The following is a 17,867-nucleotide window of genomic DNA, read 5'->3' as shown; positions in this document are numbered from 1 at the left end:
AGCAATAATCAAGGGGAAAAACACGAAGAAGAGAAGATATACTGTGTGTCCTCTTATTTTGATCCCGATTTTTGTTCAGGACATGCTCATAGTCAGGATTCAGCACAACCCTGACTGAGCCAACTGTCTGATGTGCTGTAAACAGGTCTCAGCCCTGTTCCTCTGATTTGTTAAGAGAAAGTTGTTTTAGAGCTAAGTCTCCCCAGCTTAGACCTTGTGTTCTTCATTTGCACAATCTGAAGATTTGTATGTACAGATCAGTGTGCCAACAGTTTTGGTAGCAAAAAGAAATGCAAGGTAGAAGAAGAGGCCCCACTAGGCAGTAGCCAGTGAGATGTCAGCTTGTGAAAATAATGGGAAAAATCTTAAAGTCCTACAGAACTGGGCTGGTTGCTCTCGTATCAGCAGGCTGGAGCCCTCAGCAGCCTGCTGTTTTCTCGCCTCCTTAATGCAGGCCAGCTAGCTGTTTTTTCCTGGCAAAAGAAACAAGGGTTTGGCTGTGTGGCATAAGTACGATTTTCCATTCCTGTTCTTTTTCAACACTCCAGCTGGGCACAGTCTCTACATTCTTGACTTTGCCAGAGACTCTTTTACTTATAGGTGTTGCAATACCAATACCAAAAAGAGTGGGGTCCCCTGTGCGAGGCACTATGCATGCCCTAAAGTGAAAGATGACTCCAATTCCCCCAGGCTGTCCTCACCCTATTATAAGTAAGGCATCATCTGTTGGTATTTAAGTTCAAGGAGCCAGAATGGCTCTCTTGAGCACCCAGGTCATATTCATAAGAGTTTAGATGTAATTCTAAAACACCCATCTGACTCCCTGAGTTTTCACTCCTTGCTCATTGAGTATCCATCCCATAGATGAGCATGTCCATTTGCCAAAAACAACCCTTTCATTTTGAAACTGCTTTCTCCTCCCTAGACTCTGCTCAGTGCCACCAAGAAGCATGATCTCAAACCTTTGGATGTGAACATGGCATCTCTGCATTGAGAGAAGGATGAAATACAGTATGGAGTAGCCTAAATTTAACATATATTGGCTTCTCAGTTAACACTGTACCTGGATTTACACCAGACTGAACTTACAAATCGTGTAGACATCACTCACAGGAGGCAAGGCCAATGCTTTAAAATAACCTCAAAGTTACTGGCAGAATGAAGCCTATTTCTCCAACAAAAATGACTTTGCTAAACACGCTTTGTGTTACATGAATTCAGAGGCCATGCATGAAAGTCACAGAGGCCTCTCTCAAGTTTAGACTCCACGAAATGCATTTCTCTTCCTCCTTTGGCTTCAGTATGTAGTTTCCCTCGTGACCTGGCTGGAAAAAGTGTGGTTGCTGGAGATGCTGTTGGATTTCCTGGTGAACGCAAGTCGTTTTTTTCTTCTTCCTCCACGGCAGGCACACAAGTGTGAGTGTAGAAAGGAAGATCTGTCGGAAATTTGCAGACACCAGGTTGTATAGGATGGGGTTGATTGCCGAACTGACGTAGAAGAGGACATTTGTCAGCATGTAGAAGTAGTGGTAGAAGTTGTAAAGGAAACTGGAAGAACAGATGAAAGATAGAATTCTAAGTAGAGTGTGGAGAACTGGAATAATCCAAAGTCACAGGTGTGAGGAAAACATGAGTTTTTCTTGTTGCTAACTTTTGTCTGTTGGGAATGTGATCTTGCCAGTGGGAGTCAGTGCAGGAGCCCTTTGGTTTCAGCTGAGACTGGGCAAGTGTAGGTCAAATACCTTTACAGAGGTCTTGCCCCAGTCTCTACCAATTAGAAACTCATTTATGCCCTGGGACTGGGTGGGATATTTGTCTCGTGTTCATATTTTCTTTGAAAATAGACATGCTTGAAATTGAGAAACCAGATGGAAATTTGCTTCTGTGTATGCATATACATTAGTCTGACTTTTCTGGCTGCAGTTCTGGTATACAGAGCCTGCAGAAGAGCCGAGATCTTGTACCAGATGCAGATATCTCCTCCCCTGGGCAGTGAGAGCTGCATCAACTCATTCAATGGGTCCCTAGGTTGGGATTTGCCTGTACTCTGGGATGGCATTCTCAACTCTGGGGGCAAGCTGGTAATAGTATGCTTTTGGTACATACCCTCACCATCACAAGATGATGTTTTCATCTAGAATGTTTAGCTTTATTTTTTTTTTTTTCTTTCAGAAATAACTTTTCTTGGGAAAACTGAGATCATCATCTCTGGGCTGGTAAAGGGTTTATAAACAACATAGATCTCATTTTCAGGAAGATGTTCCCCAGGTTCATTTATCTCAGTGGAAACCGCAGACCTTTTTGTTAGTCTGAGCACTGTCTAACGAAAGATAAATAGACGAGTGCTGGAGTACATCACTAGCTCCCCATGGCCCCCTCAGCAATGCCAAGTGCAGTGTGGCCCATCGAGCTCTTACAAGCTGAGTTTCTCAATGTAGCTGTGAAAAATTAACTTAGCAGAGATTTCTTCAGGGGCAGACACTTGCATTTATAAATGATTATGTTGAGCTGCTGCAACCTCTTGATTAGCTTCCATACAGATCGTTCACCATTCATAATATGCCTGTAAATTCAACGTTTTCCTAAACTCACTCAAAGCTTTATAAAAGAAGAAAAAGCAGAAAAGTGAGTACATAAATTCACACTAACTGCTAGCAGAATTCTCTACCTCTTTGGCTCAAAGCCACTGCATAATTGATTGCTGCTTTAAGTGCTTTACATATAGGAAAGCAAATAAGAAACAACAGTTTGCCCCAGTGTGTGCCTTGAGCTCTGTTTTCACGACCAAAGATTTTGGCTTTTACTACAGATGGATGTACATTTCCATTCAGCAAACTGCTGTATGATAAACTACTATTATTTATGCTGGGAGTTTATGAAATTTTAATGTCTCATTGTTGCTCTGCCTTTTGGTATCATATATATATTTTTCTTTTCCTGTTCATTGCAGTAAGCAGAGCCAGACCCAGAAAGAACAGGGGCATAATGCTGTGGGAGGAGAGAGACATCTTACAGTGAGAGCCTCTTATGTTCTCTCTCTCTCTCTCTCAGGTTACCTGGGTTTAGGTCCCTAGATGGTGTTAGCACTGTGCATATTTAAAATGAATAATCAGCTCTGTAGCTGCCTTGCCAAGGAACTGGGCCTGATGCAGCAGAGAAGCTGCAAGTAGCTGTTTGTGTGCCTTTGCCCATCTGTGAACACCAGAGGTGTGCTCAGTGTAGGTGTGCAACTGCGTGTAGGTATGTATCCCTACACTGTCTGTGAGCCTGGACATTTCCTGAGCAGTGAAATCTGCTGTTGTTTAATTTTGTTGCACTCCCTGTAAAACACAGTGAATGTCCTATCCCAGATTCTGAGCACCCTAGTTATCTCCTGTCACTGAGGAAATGTGGCACTGTGCAGCTAAATTGGGTGTTGACAGGAGCTGCTCCATCTTAGGGCTGGAGATCGATATCTCCGCCGTAGAGACAGCGATCCCCTTTGGATGCATAAACCCTTCTGCCAAATGTCGTTTCATCAAAGGCTGTCAGAGGTGAATATCCACTGCTGTTGTCATTGGGGATGATTCTGTGGTCACAGCCACTGAAAGAAGGGCTGCTGATGCATTCTGATTCAAACTAATTCTTCCTTCAGCCACATCTGGGGGAGTTAGATGTCAAAGCAGTGACTCTTAATTTGGCTGATAATCACGGCAAGAAATCCGAAAGGAAAAGCAACACAACAATTAGGAGGTGGAAGATTTACACTCCTTTTCTCTCCAGTCCCAACCCCCATCCCCAGTCTTCTGGTGCACAGAGCTGAGCTCCAGCCTGGCCCCACACCCCATCCCAGCACAGGGAGTTTTGCTCCCCAGATCACGACTCACTCTGTCCAGTGGTTGGAGGGGACGTAGCAAAACATGAGGCGTCGTATGTGATAAGGGAGCCAACAGACCACGAAGGCAATCACCACCGCACCTGCAAGGCATGAAAGAAGCCCATTAATTTTTGTGAGAAGTTCTTCCTCGAGGGTAAAAAGGGACCTGTCTGTGTGGGTGTTTATCACTGTAAACTTCTTTCTTAAAGCCCCACTTTGTTCACATCTTGCTGCTGTGGAAGATATTAATAACCCTGAGGGACAAACAGCCTGAAAATAGCTATAAAAACAAGTATAACAGAAATAATAGAAAAAAATAGCTATAAGCTGGGGACAGAGAAAATATGAACAAAAGAAGATATAACAGTGATAAGGAACTGTTGATGCCTGGATCAGACGGAGGCCAAATGAAGTCAGACTGTATTTGCACCTATCCTTGCATTTTATGCCGTTATGGCACTGGGAGGTTTGTCTACAATACCCACAGAGGCAGTTAGTGTGTTTTTCGTCCAGGTAGACACAATAATCTCATTAGTTTGCTACATGGAGACACTGCCCACAGTCCCCCCAGTGCTGGGGATCATTAAACGGCCTCAGGAGCTGCTTTCTGGTGGCAGAGCTTGTCCTTCTATTCTACATTTCTATAATACCCGAGACAGTGATTACAAGATGCTTGGGTCTGGACACTATTGTAATAAAATCCATAAGTTAAAAAGAGGAAGGTGATGTATATCTTTTTCCTTTCGAGATTCTTGCCAAGCACTGTCAAACAATGAAAAACAGAACATTACATCTCTGAAGCATAAAAGCTCTGCTGGTGCTGAGCAATCATCAGTCGAAATTAAAAAGCAGATATATCAGGCAATCAAGAGAAAGATTTGTTTCCTTTTGCAATATGTATTTCAACCTCTGTATGAAATGACAATGTTCTGGCAGAATCCCAGCAGGAAATAAAGAAGTCTCAGTTAAAACATAACATAATAAAAGCCAAGAAGAGAATCAAGACCAAATAAAATAATTATGTTAATTTTTTTATTCCAAATTTGCTCTACAGACAGTAAGGGCCTCATCACTCTTGTCCTTTATGTGACCTGTAAGGACTAGGAAGTAGCAATGCTCTCTTGCTGAGCTATGTACCACCTGTGCAATGTGAATTTGGAGGCTGCTTTTCCTTCTGCTTTCTGATTGAAAACGTTTAGGCAGCTATGTCCCAAACTCATCAGCTCTCATCCCACAGAATGGGAGGGGAGATGCAGACGATGGGCACCTCTCGAAAAGCTGCCCGTGGCAGCTGCACCTCCCCATCACTTTAATGCAGCACAGAGGGACAGTGAAGGCTCTGGTGATTGACCCCCTCAGTGGGGCAAGAAATTCAGTAATTCCTGGTGTCCAGATCTGTACTCACACTTTATTTCAGCCTCATGGGCTCTCATTTATTATGCACATCACTAACAAAGGAGATGGCCAAGTTATTTTACAGTCAGCCTGTGTGATGTACGAAAGCAGGAACCCTGCAAAAGTCATTTATTCAGTAAAATTTTACACATCTGAAAGAATACATTTTGGAAAGCAGGCTAGAGGGGCTGCTTTTATTCTCTCATCTAACTGAATTCATTATTTCATTCTGAGTACTTTTTGGCTGCTGTATGGTCATTGTGATCGCAGACGTAATTTGTCGCTATAGGGTCTGCAGCTCTTCAGCAGTCTAAAAGACACCACCAAGTGGATGAATTTGACCTGCATCACATCCAAACAGTTTGCAGAAACCTACGTGCACTGACAGGTCCCAGGTGTTGCCTCTGCCAGCAGCTCTTCAGGCACTGCAGGGCCTGGATTCTTTCTAAAGCCAACTTCAATGGCCCTGCACATCTGCCCATTAAATCTCCCAACATGTTAATTGAAAGTGTTTTCCTCCTTGTAAAGGAGCTCTGTGGCTCTGAGAGTGCAATGCCAGATAGCACAGAGGCAGGGGTCTATATCAACAAAAACACACACTGAGAGAAATAACCACTTGACCTCAGCAAAGCGATAGTCAATTAAATAATCTGTGGTAATTCTATAATATCCCAAGCAATCATTCTGCAATTAGAACTGTATTAAACACGTGGCTAAATGCAACAGAGGCACTTAGGGGCTGATTTTGAAATCCTGGCTGTGCAGAGTGCTGTGAGTCTCTGTATAGCACAGGTTAGGAGGCCCTGACCTACGTTTGTCACTCCTAACCCTGCTGTATCAAGGGCAGTGTTGCTGCCAAAATGATTTTTTATTACTGTTACAGGCTCCTAAAGCCTATTCTCCATCACCTGAGGCTTCACACGGATTGGATTTCTTTGGTGTTGTAAGATGGGGCAGGACAGCCTGGTGGAGCCGAGCACCACCTGGGGAAGGATTCAAAACAAGGCACAGTGGGTCTTCGTTTACCTTCTAAATCAAACTCGTAATTTAAAAGTGTAAACCTGAATTACTGCATCCTGTGATTTTCTGTTTTGTCTTTTGGCTCAATTCCCTGCCTGTTTGAACAGCTTCCCGTGGAGGAAGGGCAGGAGGAGCGAGCCCATCTATCACACAGAAGGTCTGCAGAGGGAAACAAAAATCTTGAGCAACGTCTTCTTCATTGTGCAAGAGAAGATTCAGACTGTGCCAGTCTTGATTTTCAGAGTAAACTGGATGTGGAAGCAAGCCGGGAAGCTAAATTTTATTAGATTGCACGGAGTATTTTATTTCACCATGTGTATATCCCGTGGTTGTGGCTGGGAGGTGGCCATTTTCCAGGGCCAATGTCTCAAAAATCTGGCAATGTGTGTGTAGTACATTACCTGTACATGGGCCCTGGCAGTGCCTGGTAGACAGAGAGAAGAGAGATGCTGCTCAGAGAAGCTCAAATCCAGCCTTCCTCAATAGCTTTGTTCAGGCAATTTTGGCCAATTTATTTCTTTTTCTTTGTGTTTCAAAGGGAGCTGAAAAACAGACAGCATGTCATAAGTTTGGAGCAAAGACAGGAGCTGTCTGGGTCTGGGCAGACGGAGCAGAGCAAAACCTCTCATCCTTTTCTGAGTTTCAGCATATCAACAGCTGTTCATCTCCAACGCTGCTCAAGGAATGCACGCTCCAGCCGGTATTGAATAAAGTATAAAGCAGGGTAACGGGGCTCATTCATTTGCATTGATGTTGGCTTCTAGAGAAGCAGTCCCTGCGTATTCAAAGCCCTGGGTGTTTTATATGCTTATTTAGCTGATGTCATGACAAGAGAATCTATCACAACGTGGAACAAGTGTTACCGTGTGGTTTGATATGAGAGATGGAGAAAGTTGGGCCAAGTATAGATGCAGCTGGCAGTGCCTGGCTAAACCTCAAGGAGCTGTTTATGTAAAATGATGCAGTACCTGACAGGTTGTCGGCAATATTTACACCAGCAGGCCCCAAACTAGGGGTTGTGGCACTTGCAATGTGAGTAGGAGCCTAGTAAAAGTAAAAGTGCTTGTGCTGGTATTTGGGTCACAAGGCTGTAGAAGAAAGCATTTCCATAAAAGTCGATAACTTCCAGCAGAGAGTGGAGACCACCAGTATGCACCAGTAGTGCCCCGGAGGGTGAAAGAAGGAGAAATTGGGAACTGAAGAGGCCCAGGGGGCCCTCAGGCCCTTCGGAAATTGCTGAAGACACACAGCCTTTGCTGGGTGCAATCCTCCTGTTCTCCTGTATATGTTACAGAGCGGTGTAACCATTAGTTTTGACTCCTTAATTTACATTCTTCAAAGCCAGAGATCTGCAGACAGATATTATTTGCAGACAGCAGAGTGAATAGAAAAACCTTTTCAGCACAAAAAAAAACCCCCAAAAGTATTGTACTCTGACTATATTCTCCAGACTTGATTTGCAGAGGATTCAGCTGACAGATTTGAAAATGAATGTGAATTCCTGGCCCCGCTCACACAGGGCAATGTGATTAAAACATCTGCTGGTACCACTGCGACCTGGTTTCATCCAAAAGGAGCAAGGCAGAATATGAAGGTTAAAAGCCAACCAAAGAATGGGGCTCAGCAAGCATCACATCCCTGCCAACACACTGCAAACCAGGGACTCTTCCCAAGTCCCCTTCACAGATAATTAGTGATAGATGTTGCTAGATTCAATCTAAGCTTCATTCGTGTCATTCCTCCCAAGGATGTCAGTGTGTTTGGAGGAGAAGGAAGAAGAAAAAAGAAATTTCCCCCTTGGAAGGATAGATGAGGGCTCCAGTCTTCTCCTCACCCCATTCAATACTCTTTTTATGCACCACGATCAGGAATAACCCAAGGTGACATCCTTTGCATCCCCCTCTTTCATTCTCCTCTTGTTTTGAGTCTTACATGGCCTTTATTCCTCCCTGAGCTGTTTCTGCTTTCTGGGGGATCCTGGTGCTTTATTTGCTGCATGCTTCTGAAGTCACAGAGTCCTGGCCCGATTTCACGTCTAAAAAATGCATCGGTTAGCTTTTTAAACACTCATACAAGACAGGACCTAATACCTGGAAAATCTGCTCGCCCAGCTTGGCCAGCCCTAGGGTTGTATTCAGAGATGCAGCAGCTGGAGGCTGAATCCCATAGCCCTAGGAGCCCGAATCCCTGCAGCCGTGCCCAGCAGCCGCAGAACTGGCACACAGACCTTTCTCTCCCAACAGGCACAGCTGCACTGCGTTTCTGCTCCTCAGAGGCTGTTTACAGAGTGCTCCCTACCACACTCTTTATGTCACTTGGCAGGCTGTAAAGTAAACCTGCACGTACAAACACCTCCAAGAAACATATACAGCTATTTTGTGGCTCATTTATCCTCCTGAATTTTAGTGTGACACTTCAGCTGTTAACCACAACTTCTATCCACGCTTAACGTCATGGGAGACCTGCTGAACTCCACTTGCAGCAGCTCAGTTTTTTGTTAGGGTTACAAACTGCCATAAACTTAGTTCCTTTCCTGCAAGCAAAGTGATTCAAGGACAAATCAGATTTCCCTGGAGAACAGGAATTAGGGAAGACAAGTCTTGAAGGAGCAGACATTCAGACTGCGGTTCAAAGTATTTGCTGTTGGTTACTTCTGTTTGTAGGACAGTTACACTACATCTCATAGCATTATTGTCCTCAAACTGGTTGCTCAAACTTGGAACATCTGAAAAGAAGAATGGACAAACTCTTCAGCACATTTGTTCCGGAGGGGAATTATTCACACACACAGTGATGAAACACGTAGGATGCTTCATTAATACTTGGCATTTGCCTGGCATTGTGTGAAGAAATGTAGAGACCCCAGAACCATAATTTTAACATTCTCAGACTTTCAGTTACAAAATACAGTGTGACTTCATCCTAAAAACTATCATACTGAGGCTGGGAGGGAGGCTGAAGGATATCCTTTTAAATCTTTAAACCTCTCTAAATGCTTTATAATTGCTTCAGTTAAGCAGCTTCTGTAACAGAGCAAACACTACCTGGGAGTGTTCACGCTTCAGTGAGCTTACCAACGTCCACCCAGGGATGCATAACACCTGCACTCGATGCCCATCAGTTTGCCTCGGTGTTGTTGTCATTACTTGGCTGTGCCCTTCATTAACTCCTCCGTCCCATTCCCATTCCCATGGACATGGCAGTCGTGGAGGCAGCAAGGGCTGCTCCAAGAACAGGGACCCCTCTCTGCAGTTGCTGGGTGGGCTGCAGGCCGGTGCTTTGATGGAGACAATTAGTCTGTGTCACAGAACTGTCCCCTTTCAAGAAGAAATGTTGGCCAAAAAGAGCTTCCAGACTGAGCCAAGCCCAAACACGTCCCCACAGAGACTTATATTGGATGCAGTATGCAATAGTCTGGGCAGCACGTATGAGGTTTCATCTGCTGAAAGCTGCTTATTATGAAGGGTGTATAACTGCATGTGTGTTTGGGAGCTAGCGTATAGTTCAGATTTATTTAGGTAGCTTTCTTCCTTATTAAATGGTTGGTGTGTTGGGATATGTAACCAGAGGATTCACAGCACCATGTAAGCCTAAGGGACTTGGTTGAACAGCACAGCTACAGTGCAGCCAAGGAATAACAGTAACCTCAAAAGGGAAAAACAAACAAGCAAACAAAAAAATGACAAAAAAAATTACTCAGAAAATGGAGGTGGCTTATTTTGGAGCTGCAGAAGTAATACTGGATAGCTAAAGGAGGGCTTAACATCTATTTTTGGAGGTATTTTTAGCAGCAACATTGGTCAGACGTGGCCCAGCTATCCTCACAAAAGAACTGGAAAGCAATCAGTTCCTGGAGCTCTTGGGATGTGGATCCTCACACCTACAGAAAGCTGACAGCAGAGATGGAATTACAATCAGAAATCACACGCTTAACGAATTAATGAACTGGCTCACAGGAAGCAGGGCTGACACGTTCCTCAGGCCTGGTCTCCCTAATTGTTTTGTACATGACCAGAGTCAGACAGAGCCAAGAAAACACACACAAGCTGGCAAAGAGGGGGAAAGTGATGCTGTGGACATTTGAATGAAGGTGCTGGTCAGACAATTTGAGCTCCTATTTTAATGTAAATAAGTACAAACTCAGTAAATCTGGAAGAAGGAAGGAAACTGCACACCATGAACTGCAAAAACTTGTTTTCTAAGCACTACTTTTATGTGTTTTGAAACATTTCACCCTTAAAACATAACCAAGCTTTCTGTACTTCAGGCCAAAGTTTACCTTGGGAAATGGAAAATACTTTGATCCTCATAAAGTCTAATTTTGTGTAAATGTGTCTAATTTTTATTAGTGTGGACAAGGGCCATTTTTTCTTGTCCCACTGTCTTCCATAAACTCATCAGTCTAGGTAGATGATTTTGGCTGCCATGGGGCCCAGCACAAATCATACATACCCTTGTAGAGAGAAGGGCTGCCAGCAGTACGTAGGAGTTAACCCGGACCCATTGGTGAGGGATGCTCTTCCACTGTAGGGAGTGGGATTTTTGGTGGGTTCTCTGGGGCCTGGATTTCTTTCCCTATGGAGAAGGTGGCCTTGGCCAAAGCACTCCAGCCACCAAGAGTCTTGCCACGGAAAGGAGCAGCTGGAAAGCTTTCTGCTCATAAACTCTCACCATCTCATGTGCACGAAGGCCCTCACAGCGCAAAACCGAACTGGCATATTTTAATAGATTTTTTTAGGGTGCTATTTTTGAACTGATTTTGCTTCATCATCTGTCAGTTTAAGCTACCAGATTCTTTGGTTTTCTCCTCAGATTGCTTAATTAAGGCATCCGGAATTTCACAGCACCACTCGGTTCCTGGGTGCAGGATCTTTTATTTAACCTTTGTCTGAACCAAAGCTCTGAGAATAAAGGAAAAGGAAAGGAATAAAGCCACTTATTTAAGGCCTAAGTTGCTGCTGATGGAATCATTAAAATGCTGAGCCGGTTTTGCTTTTGAACTCATTCAAAAGCTCTTCCTCAGAGAGCCTGTGTGTGAGAGCAGGTCTATTCTTTAGCTTTACATATTGGCAAGCAAAGGCAAAAGAAAAGGATTATTTGTTACCACTCTAATTGTGGTTGTTTGGAGGAAGAATAAAATATTGAATCTCTTCCTGTCTTCATCCAGGGAGATCACAATTCTGCCTCATTTCTCTGTGATGTTAATTCTCATCCATCAGTTCATAAACGGCCATTTGTGCTCATAGCTATAAATGTTGTCTGAGACACTGCAGTAATTACGAGTACAAAGGTGAACCCTTTATTGCATGTGAAATACGGGTAGAGGCATTTTCAATAACCGGGCTTAGGAATTCATCCAAAATATGTCTGCAGACGCTTTGAGGCCTACAAAATTTAATAAAAATCCTCTGAGAAGCTTTTAAATAAATAAATAAATAAACAAATAAATTCTACTGCACTCTAATACTCTAATTTGGCTTGGGACAGAATGCATTGTCTTCACTGCGATATCATGAATAGCTCAGGCAACGTTTGCAAAACACTGCATGCAAAATTAGGCAGGGAGCAGACAAAATGCAACTCAGGGGGTGCAGACGTGTCCCCTGGGGACCCTGCTGAAGTGACAGTGGGACTTTGGCCCCCAGGAAAGCATATAAGTGAGACTTGCCTTCCCCCAGCGCTGCGCACTTGACTCTGGGAGATGCAGGGGCCTCTCCCAGCAGAGCCAGCAGTCAATAGGGCTTCATATTCAGCCCTGTTTGATACAATCTTCGGAGTAGTGTGTTCATATAGAAGTCTATATGTTGGTTTGGGAGGTATGGGGGAAAGATAATGCGTCATTTGCTGCTGTAATAAGCAGAGCAACGGGGAGGATTGGCCTGACCCTGGCTGTGTGCAGCACAGGAACGAGGAATGCTCTCCCTGCAGACGATACAGCGGTCACCCATCACTGCCTCACTGCCTTGCTTCAGGCTTGGATTGTGTGGAAAATGTTTCGCTTTCTCATCAACAGAAATAGCGACATTTTAACATTGCTCCGTAATTGAAATTGGAAGTAAAAGTTTCGAAGAGGAAAAACAGCCTGATTTGATTAAGATTTTTCTTTTTTTAATCCCAGCTACTCGGTTTTTTTTCTGTCAAAAAAAAAAAAAAAAAAAAAAAGGAAAATTGAAATCTGAATCAAAGCTGTGACCGTCTGCAAGAAACTCATTTCTATCTGTGTGCCATCAGGGGAAAACCAATTTTCCACACCCCTCTGGCGAAGCAGAGATCACCAGAGCAGCCCATACTTTTGCCTGCAGCAAAGGGGAAGGAGACCAATGCCTTGCTTCCAGCAGCTGAATGGGATTCGCCCACCTACATGGCCATGAGCAGTGTGCCCACAAGTGACTTGCTCAAGGTGCCCACTCAGGATGATCTGTTCAAACCCAACCCCACAAAATACCTAATCATACCGAAAACTACATCAGTTCCCTCACCACACACAGAGCCCAAAGCCACCACCAGCTGGAAGAGAGGTGTTCAGGTTGGAGGTGGCCAGGGGTAGAAAAAGGAGCAGAAGAACTTTATATTAGCAAGTTCTTTCTGTCTCAGAATATAATTTTTTTCCTTAAATTTGGAATCTTCATGTCTCAAATTCTCCTCCATTGAGAACAATGAATTAAATAATGCTTAAATCTCTCTCTAGCTTCCTTCCTCTCTCTCTATATGTATATATATTTTATCCTTTAAGGGAAGATTAAGACTCAGAAAAGTGTCTCTGGGAGAAAAAGAAAATTAAAGATAAAATTCCCTAAGAAACTCTTGTTGTCTCAGCAAGAAAAAGAAGAAAGAAAGAGACAAAGAGAAGGAATAAATTTGTTTTCCAAAATGTGGGGCTTTGAGTTGAGAACTGGACAATAATGGCAAATTCCAAAGCGTTTCTCGGGGGTAATCAGGATTTTTAAAAAAATGTTACTTTTCATTTCAGATGTTTTGAATGGAAGCATCCACCAGATTCAACCTAGCCCTTCAAATCATATCTACATAGACACTTCTAGCTGGTTCAGTGTCAAAACGCCACTACTTACGCAGGACCCTGACACCGTGCTTCAGGGCTTGCACGCGGCCGGGCTCCATGGACATGCTGAGCATCGTCTGCTGCCCACCGATGGTGCAGACCTGGTTTTCCTGGGCAGCTTGCTTGAACATGATCATGAGCTGGTTGGCAATGATGGTGTTGAGCACAGAAATGACGACCATGGGAAACACGAAGGAGATGAACGTGTTGACCTGCGGAGGAGAAACGAGGCACGGTCAAGGCAGGGGAATGGTCAGCAAGGCAGGAGATTGTGATTCATTTCTCAGAGCAAGAGTAGCAGCCTGCAGTGGAAATATTTTCCCTTCTCTTGCACTTTGCCTTTGGTTTTGAAGGCTTATTGCACAGAGAGAAAGCTCAGGCACCGCTGTCATGCGTTCATTTAGCGGTGTCAACACTCAAAAAAGGCAAATTCACTCACACCCAATTACGATGTCTTTCCCTTCTCAGGGAAGCTCATTGCCAGGAGTGTCGTGACCAAAAGATATCATAATCTTTTTATCTTGCCAGTGGCAGGATGCTTTGTAGCTTTCATTGTGCAGAACATGACTTTTAAATAACAGTATGTTATTATATTTTTTCTTTATTATGAGCTCTACTTGGGATATTTCAGCTCTGGCCTTCCCTTGTAGATTTAATGGCAGCTTTTTGTTATCCAGTAATCAAATTGTCCAATAAGCCTTGTGCCTTAAAGGATTAAAATTGATCAGAATAAACAAGTGGAAGTTATAATGGTTTTAGTACAAATTATTTGATTACTACAGTTTTGATAAAATTAAATGGAAGATCAAATTAAGCGGTGATTGAATAAGTGGAAGTCACTGTTCGTGTCAACTAAAAGCAGAAAGCCTTCGTGAGGGCCTCCCTCTCTGCCTCGAAACTCGCTCGAGCTCAGTTTAGCAACGCAGCCTGGGAAGAAGGTTAGCTGTGTGCTCCTGAGGCTCATCCTCTCTGCTGGGTGCCTTGGGAGGAGGCTCAGCGCATCACTGATAGCAGTGGGTGAAAGAGCAAAAGTCCCTTAAAGCCCTGAAGTTTTAAAATTTCAAAATATTAACAAGAATGGAACCTCATGCTCCAAACCACTGTGGAAGCAATTGTATTAAAAGCAATAGAACAGCCACATCAACAAAAGGATAAAACACAAAAAGCAATGGGGACCCTCACCCTATGGTAGGCTGTGAGGCATGATAACTTTTTCCACCCAAACGGACACATCTCTTGCAGATCAATGCCTTAAAATACAGAAGTGACCCCACGCTCTGAGCCAAATCTATGTTCCTCTGCAGACCAAAGGCCAGGTAACCTCATCGACCAATGAGTGCTCCACCTGCTTGGTGGACACATCCCTTCTCCTGCAACACAGCAAGATCACCGCGCTGTCCTGGTTTCTGTTCTACCCCCAGTATCTACTTCAGATATATGTTCTCTTTGCTCCAGAAGGAATCAGAAATACAAAGGTCAATGGAAAAATGAAGAAAAAAAAACCCTGAAACCCCCATAATGCAACTTGGGATGCATAAAACAACGAACTAAGAACATAAGTGTATGGGTAACAGGTGCACTGACAATCAGAAGCACTTAAGTTTCCATGTTCATAAATGTAAGCAAGATGTAACTCCTCTTCTGGTGAAGACAGGAAGTGCTGTCGTTGCCAAAGTTTTCTTTTTTAGATCAGGTCTCTGTACAGCTTTGTGCTCCAGAGCTCGATGCATTTAGCAAAAGTACCAGCTGGGTTTCATCTCCAGCAGTCCGCATTGTGAGAGCATTGACTCTCAGTTTATACTTGTAATAATAATAGAGCTACACCGTGGACAATTTCCGGAGGAAATTCCTAGATATACTCCCCCACTGCAAGCTGCTAATTGTCTCTGTTGTTAAATATATAGTTTTCCAAGCTCCCTTTGTCTTCTAAAAGATAGCACATCTCACAGCCTTCTGCATATGAAGAAGAGTTATCTTTTGGAGTTGCTTCAAGATGTTAAGATAGATCCTTAAGTGGTAGGCAGCACCTTCTCAGCCAGCACAAAATAACAGTTTCTCACCGTGAGAGCAATCTGTGCTTGTAAAGAACCTGCTTTATTTAACCTTCACAATGCAGCTGTGCTGAGCCGGTGCACACAGGGGTGAAAAGCCTTCCTCAGGCTTACCTGGCCCGATGGAAATGAGTCCTGCAGTCCCACGTGGCTATCTGTGCTGCTTTAGCTGCTCAGTGTCCTCTGCCATCACTGAGCAGCATTTGCAAATGAGCGAAAGGAAGCGCCTCACTCTGCCACCTAAGATTCAGAGTTTATTGAATTTCACTCAATAGCTTTGCCCAAGCTAAAAATTAGCTTTGCCTAATAGAATCACACAGAAACCAAAAAGTCTGTTCTGAGCTTTCTTTAAAGTTTTGATTCATTCTCTAACGGCACTGTGAAGTTTTTAAAGAGCTTGAGAAATTGTCAAGAATAGCATTATGAACTGCTACGGTAGAAGTGCAAAAATTGCATACATTCTATGAAAGGCTCCATTAAAAGATTTCTATCTATTCTGATTTGCACCGAAGCCCTCCCGTACTTAACAAAATTCAAAGAGATGGAAAGTTTTAATTTGTGGGGAAAAAATCATTTTCAAACACAAACACTTGAAGACAATAAGAGCCAGAGAAGCAGATGTCCCCAGCACAGCCCTTGTGCTCGGTGCTGCCCCTGGTCTCACTGGACTGTGCACCAGGCATGGCAGTTTGCTGTTGGTTTGCCTCCAACAGCACTTCGAAGCTAGCAGCAGTTTCCTTTCTGCACTGGCAGGAGCCGGTCTGGGATCCCAGGACTACATACTGAACAATCTTCAGGAGCAGAACGACTTGTATGGGTGTTTAATGAGATTTTCATTAGTGCTGACACTCTTCTTATCAGGGGAGCTATAGCTGCCAGCAAACACCTACGACTGTTCATTCCTTTGGCTTCTTGCATACCTTTACAGACCAGGCTAGCCCTGGGAAGGAGGATTTAGACAGCATCCAGCTTCATCTTTGATCTAAAAACCACAGAAATGACAGCTTGTGCAATACCACAACCAAACTGCTGTATTCGGGGTTGTTAGAATGCAAAAGCAGAGCGCTGTGGCCTCACCTTGGCTGCCACTAAGAGTTCAGGCTGTTTATCCCTCCATTAAAACTTACATATATACATATATTTTTTAAAGAAAATGCAGTACTACAATGTCTGCCACTGGCAGAAATGAATGGAAAACAGAGCCACTTCCACGTTGCTGACTCTCCTGATGCCAGTGCGGTCCTAAAAGCCACTCAAGCACCAGGCTGGCAGCATTTGTGGGATGGGATCACTCCTCAGGACCAAGTCATCATACAAATCCTTCATCTCACACAGAGCCATGGACTTTCCTCCCACCAGCATTGCGCTGCACTGCTTGGGATCAGTCAGATGTGTTTCTCCAGGACCCCCAGAGCATAAGGCATTACAACCAGATGGCATTTTGAAGGACTCTGAGGACAGAACAGTTCTGAGGATGAGGCTCCATGGGCTCATGAGAAGACAAATGGAAATCTATGGAAATTAAATCAGACTTTCGGAGGATAAAAATGCAGTTATCAGTCCGGTCAGTTATCCAGTCAGCTCAACTCAAATCGGGCTTAGTGTTAACTGAGCAGGACACTGGGGAATTCAGCAGGGTGTGAGTTTTCTTGTTCCTTCCAACCAAGAGCATGGGAGAGACACGGGGGAAGGGAGCAGCACAACCAAGTGAAAGAGGAGAATAACGGAGTGCTGGGGTTTGTCTCTTTCCAAACCTTTTGTATGGAACACCACGGCTCCCCTGGCTCTGCGGAGCTTCACGCTGACACGGTTTGCTTCTGCCTCGCATCACGGATGCCGTGGTTTCCCCGGGTTACGGCAGGAAGCAGACATGGCTCATTCAGCACACTGATGGGGAAGGTGGGCACAGAACTCGGCCCAGCGGCTCCCCGGAGGGCTGAAAACAGGGATGTGAATCAGATGTTTTGTGAATGCTGTGCTTCAGGGTGGCTGCTGGAGGAACACGGACCCCAAGGCCCCTTTGGAAGGAGTTTTTCCCTCCTAGTTGTCAAGCTAAGGAAAACCAAAAGGAAGGCTCTTGCTCCAGCTGTAGCAAGTCACTTCTGCTGCCAGCAAAATCCAATTGTCCGAGCCCTGCAATGCCAGTTATTGGCTGCTTATGTGGTCCAACGCTGCTTTGAAGCTGTTAGCAGGTATTAGAAGTCGTTTGACTGGGTCATGGACCACTCAAGTGATTAAATGTTAAAAATTGTGGAGATATGGTAGTGAATAAAGCACCTCCACTGCTAATAGTTTAACAGAAGAAAGCCAGGAACCAGAATGGCTCATAATATTTCCATTCAAAGAGTTTTCATCCGAAAAAACACCTTCAATGAGACTAAAAGAGCAATGTTATTTGAACTTGCCTTTCATTTTTTCTCTGCACAGGTGGGCTTTTTCTCCAAATAAACAGTCACACAAAGCAAAGAAAGCTTGAAACGCAGGC

At 44.0% G+C, this 17,867-nt stretch overlaps 1 protein-coding gene across 1 annotated transcript in view; it reads right to left on the bottom strand.

Annotated features, from left to right (window-relative positions):
* Positions 1-1,161: 1,161 nt before the first annotated feature.
* The window catches only part of NTSR1 (neurotensin receptor 1), a 45,019-nt gene continuing 28,313 nt past the window's right edge, over positions 1,162-17,867 (bottom strand). Inside the window, 4 exon segments of the mRNA NM_001245982.1 lie at positions 1,162-1,381; positions 1,383-1,548; positions 3,867-3,957; positions 13,342-13,543. Coding sequence (NP_001232911.1) covers positions 1,298-1,381; positions 1,383-1,548; positions 3,867-3,957; positions 13,342-13,543 — 543 coding nt within the window. The 3' untranslated portion in view covers positions 1,162-1,297.

This window comes from Gallus gallus, chromosome 20 (genome assembly GCF_016699485.2).
Source record: "Gallus gallus isolate bGalGal1 chromosome 20, bGalGal1.mat.broiler.GRCg7b, whole genome shotgun sequence".
Lineage (NCBI taxonomy): Eukaryota > Metazoa > Chordata > Aves > Galliformes > Phasianidae > Gallus > Gallus gallus.
The sequence above is the reverse complement of the archived record's forward strand: the minus strand, read 5'-3'. Positions and strand labels throughout refer to the sequence as shown.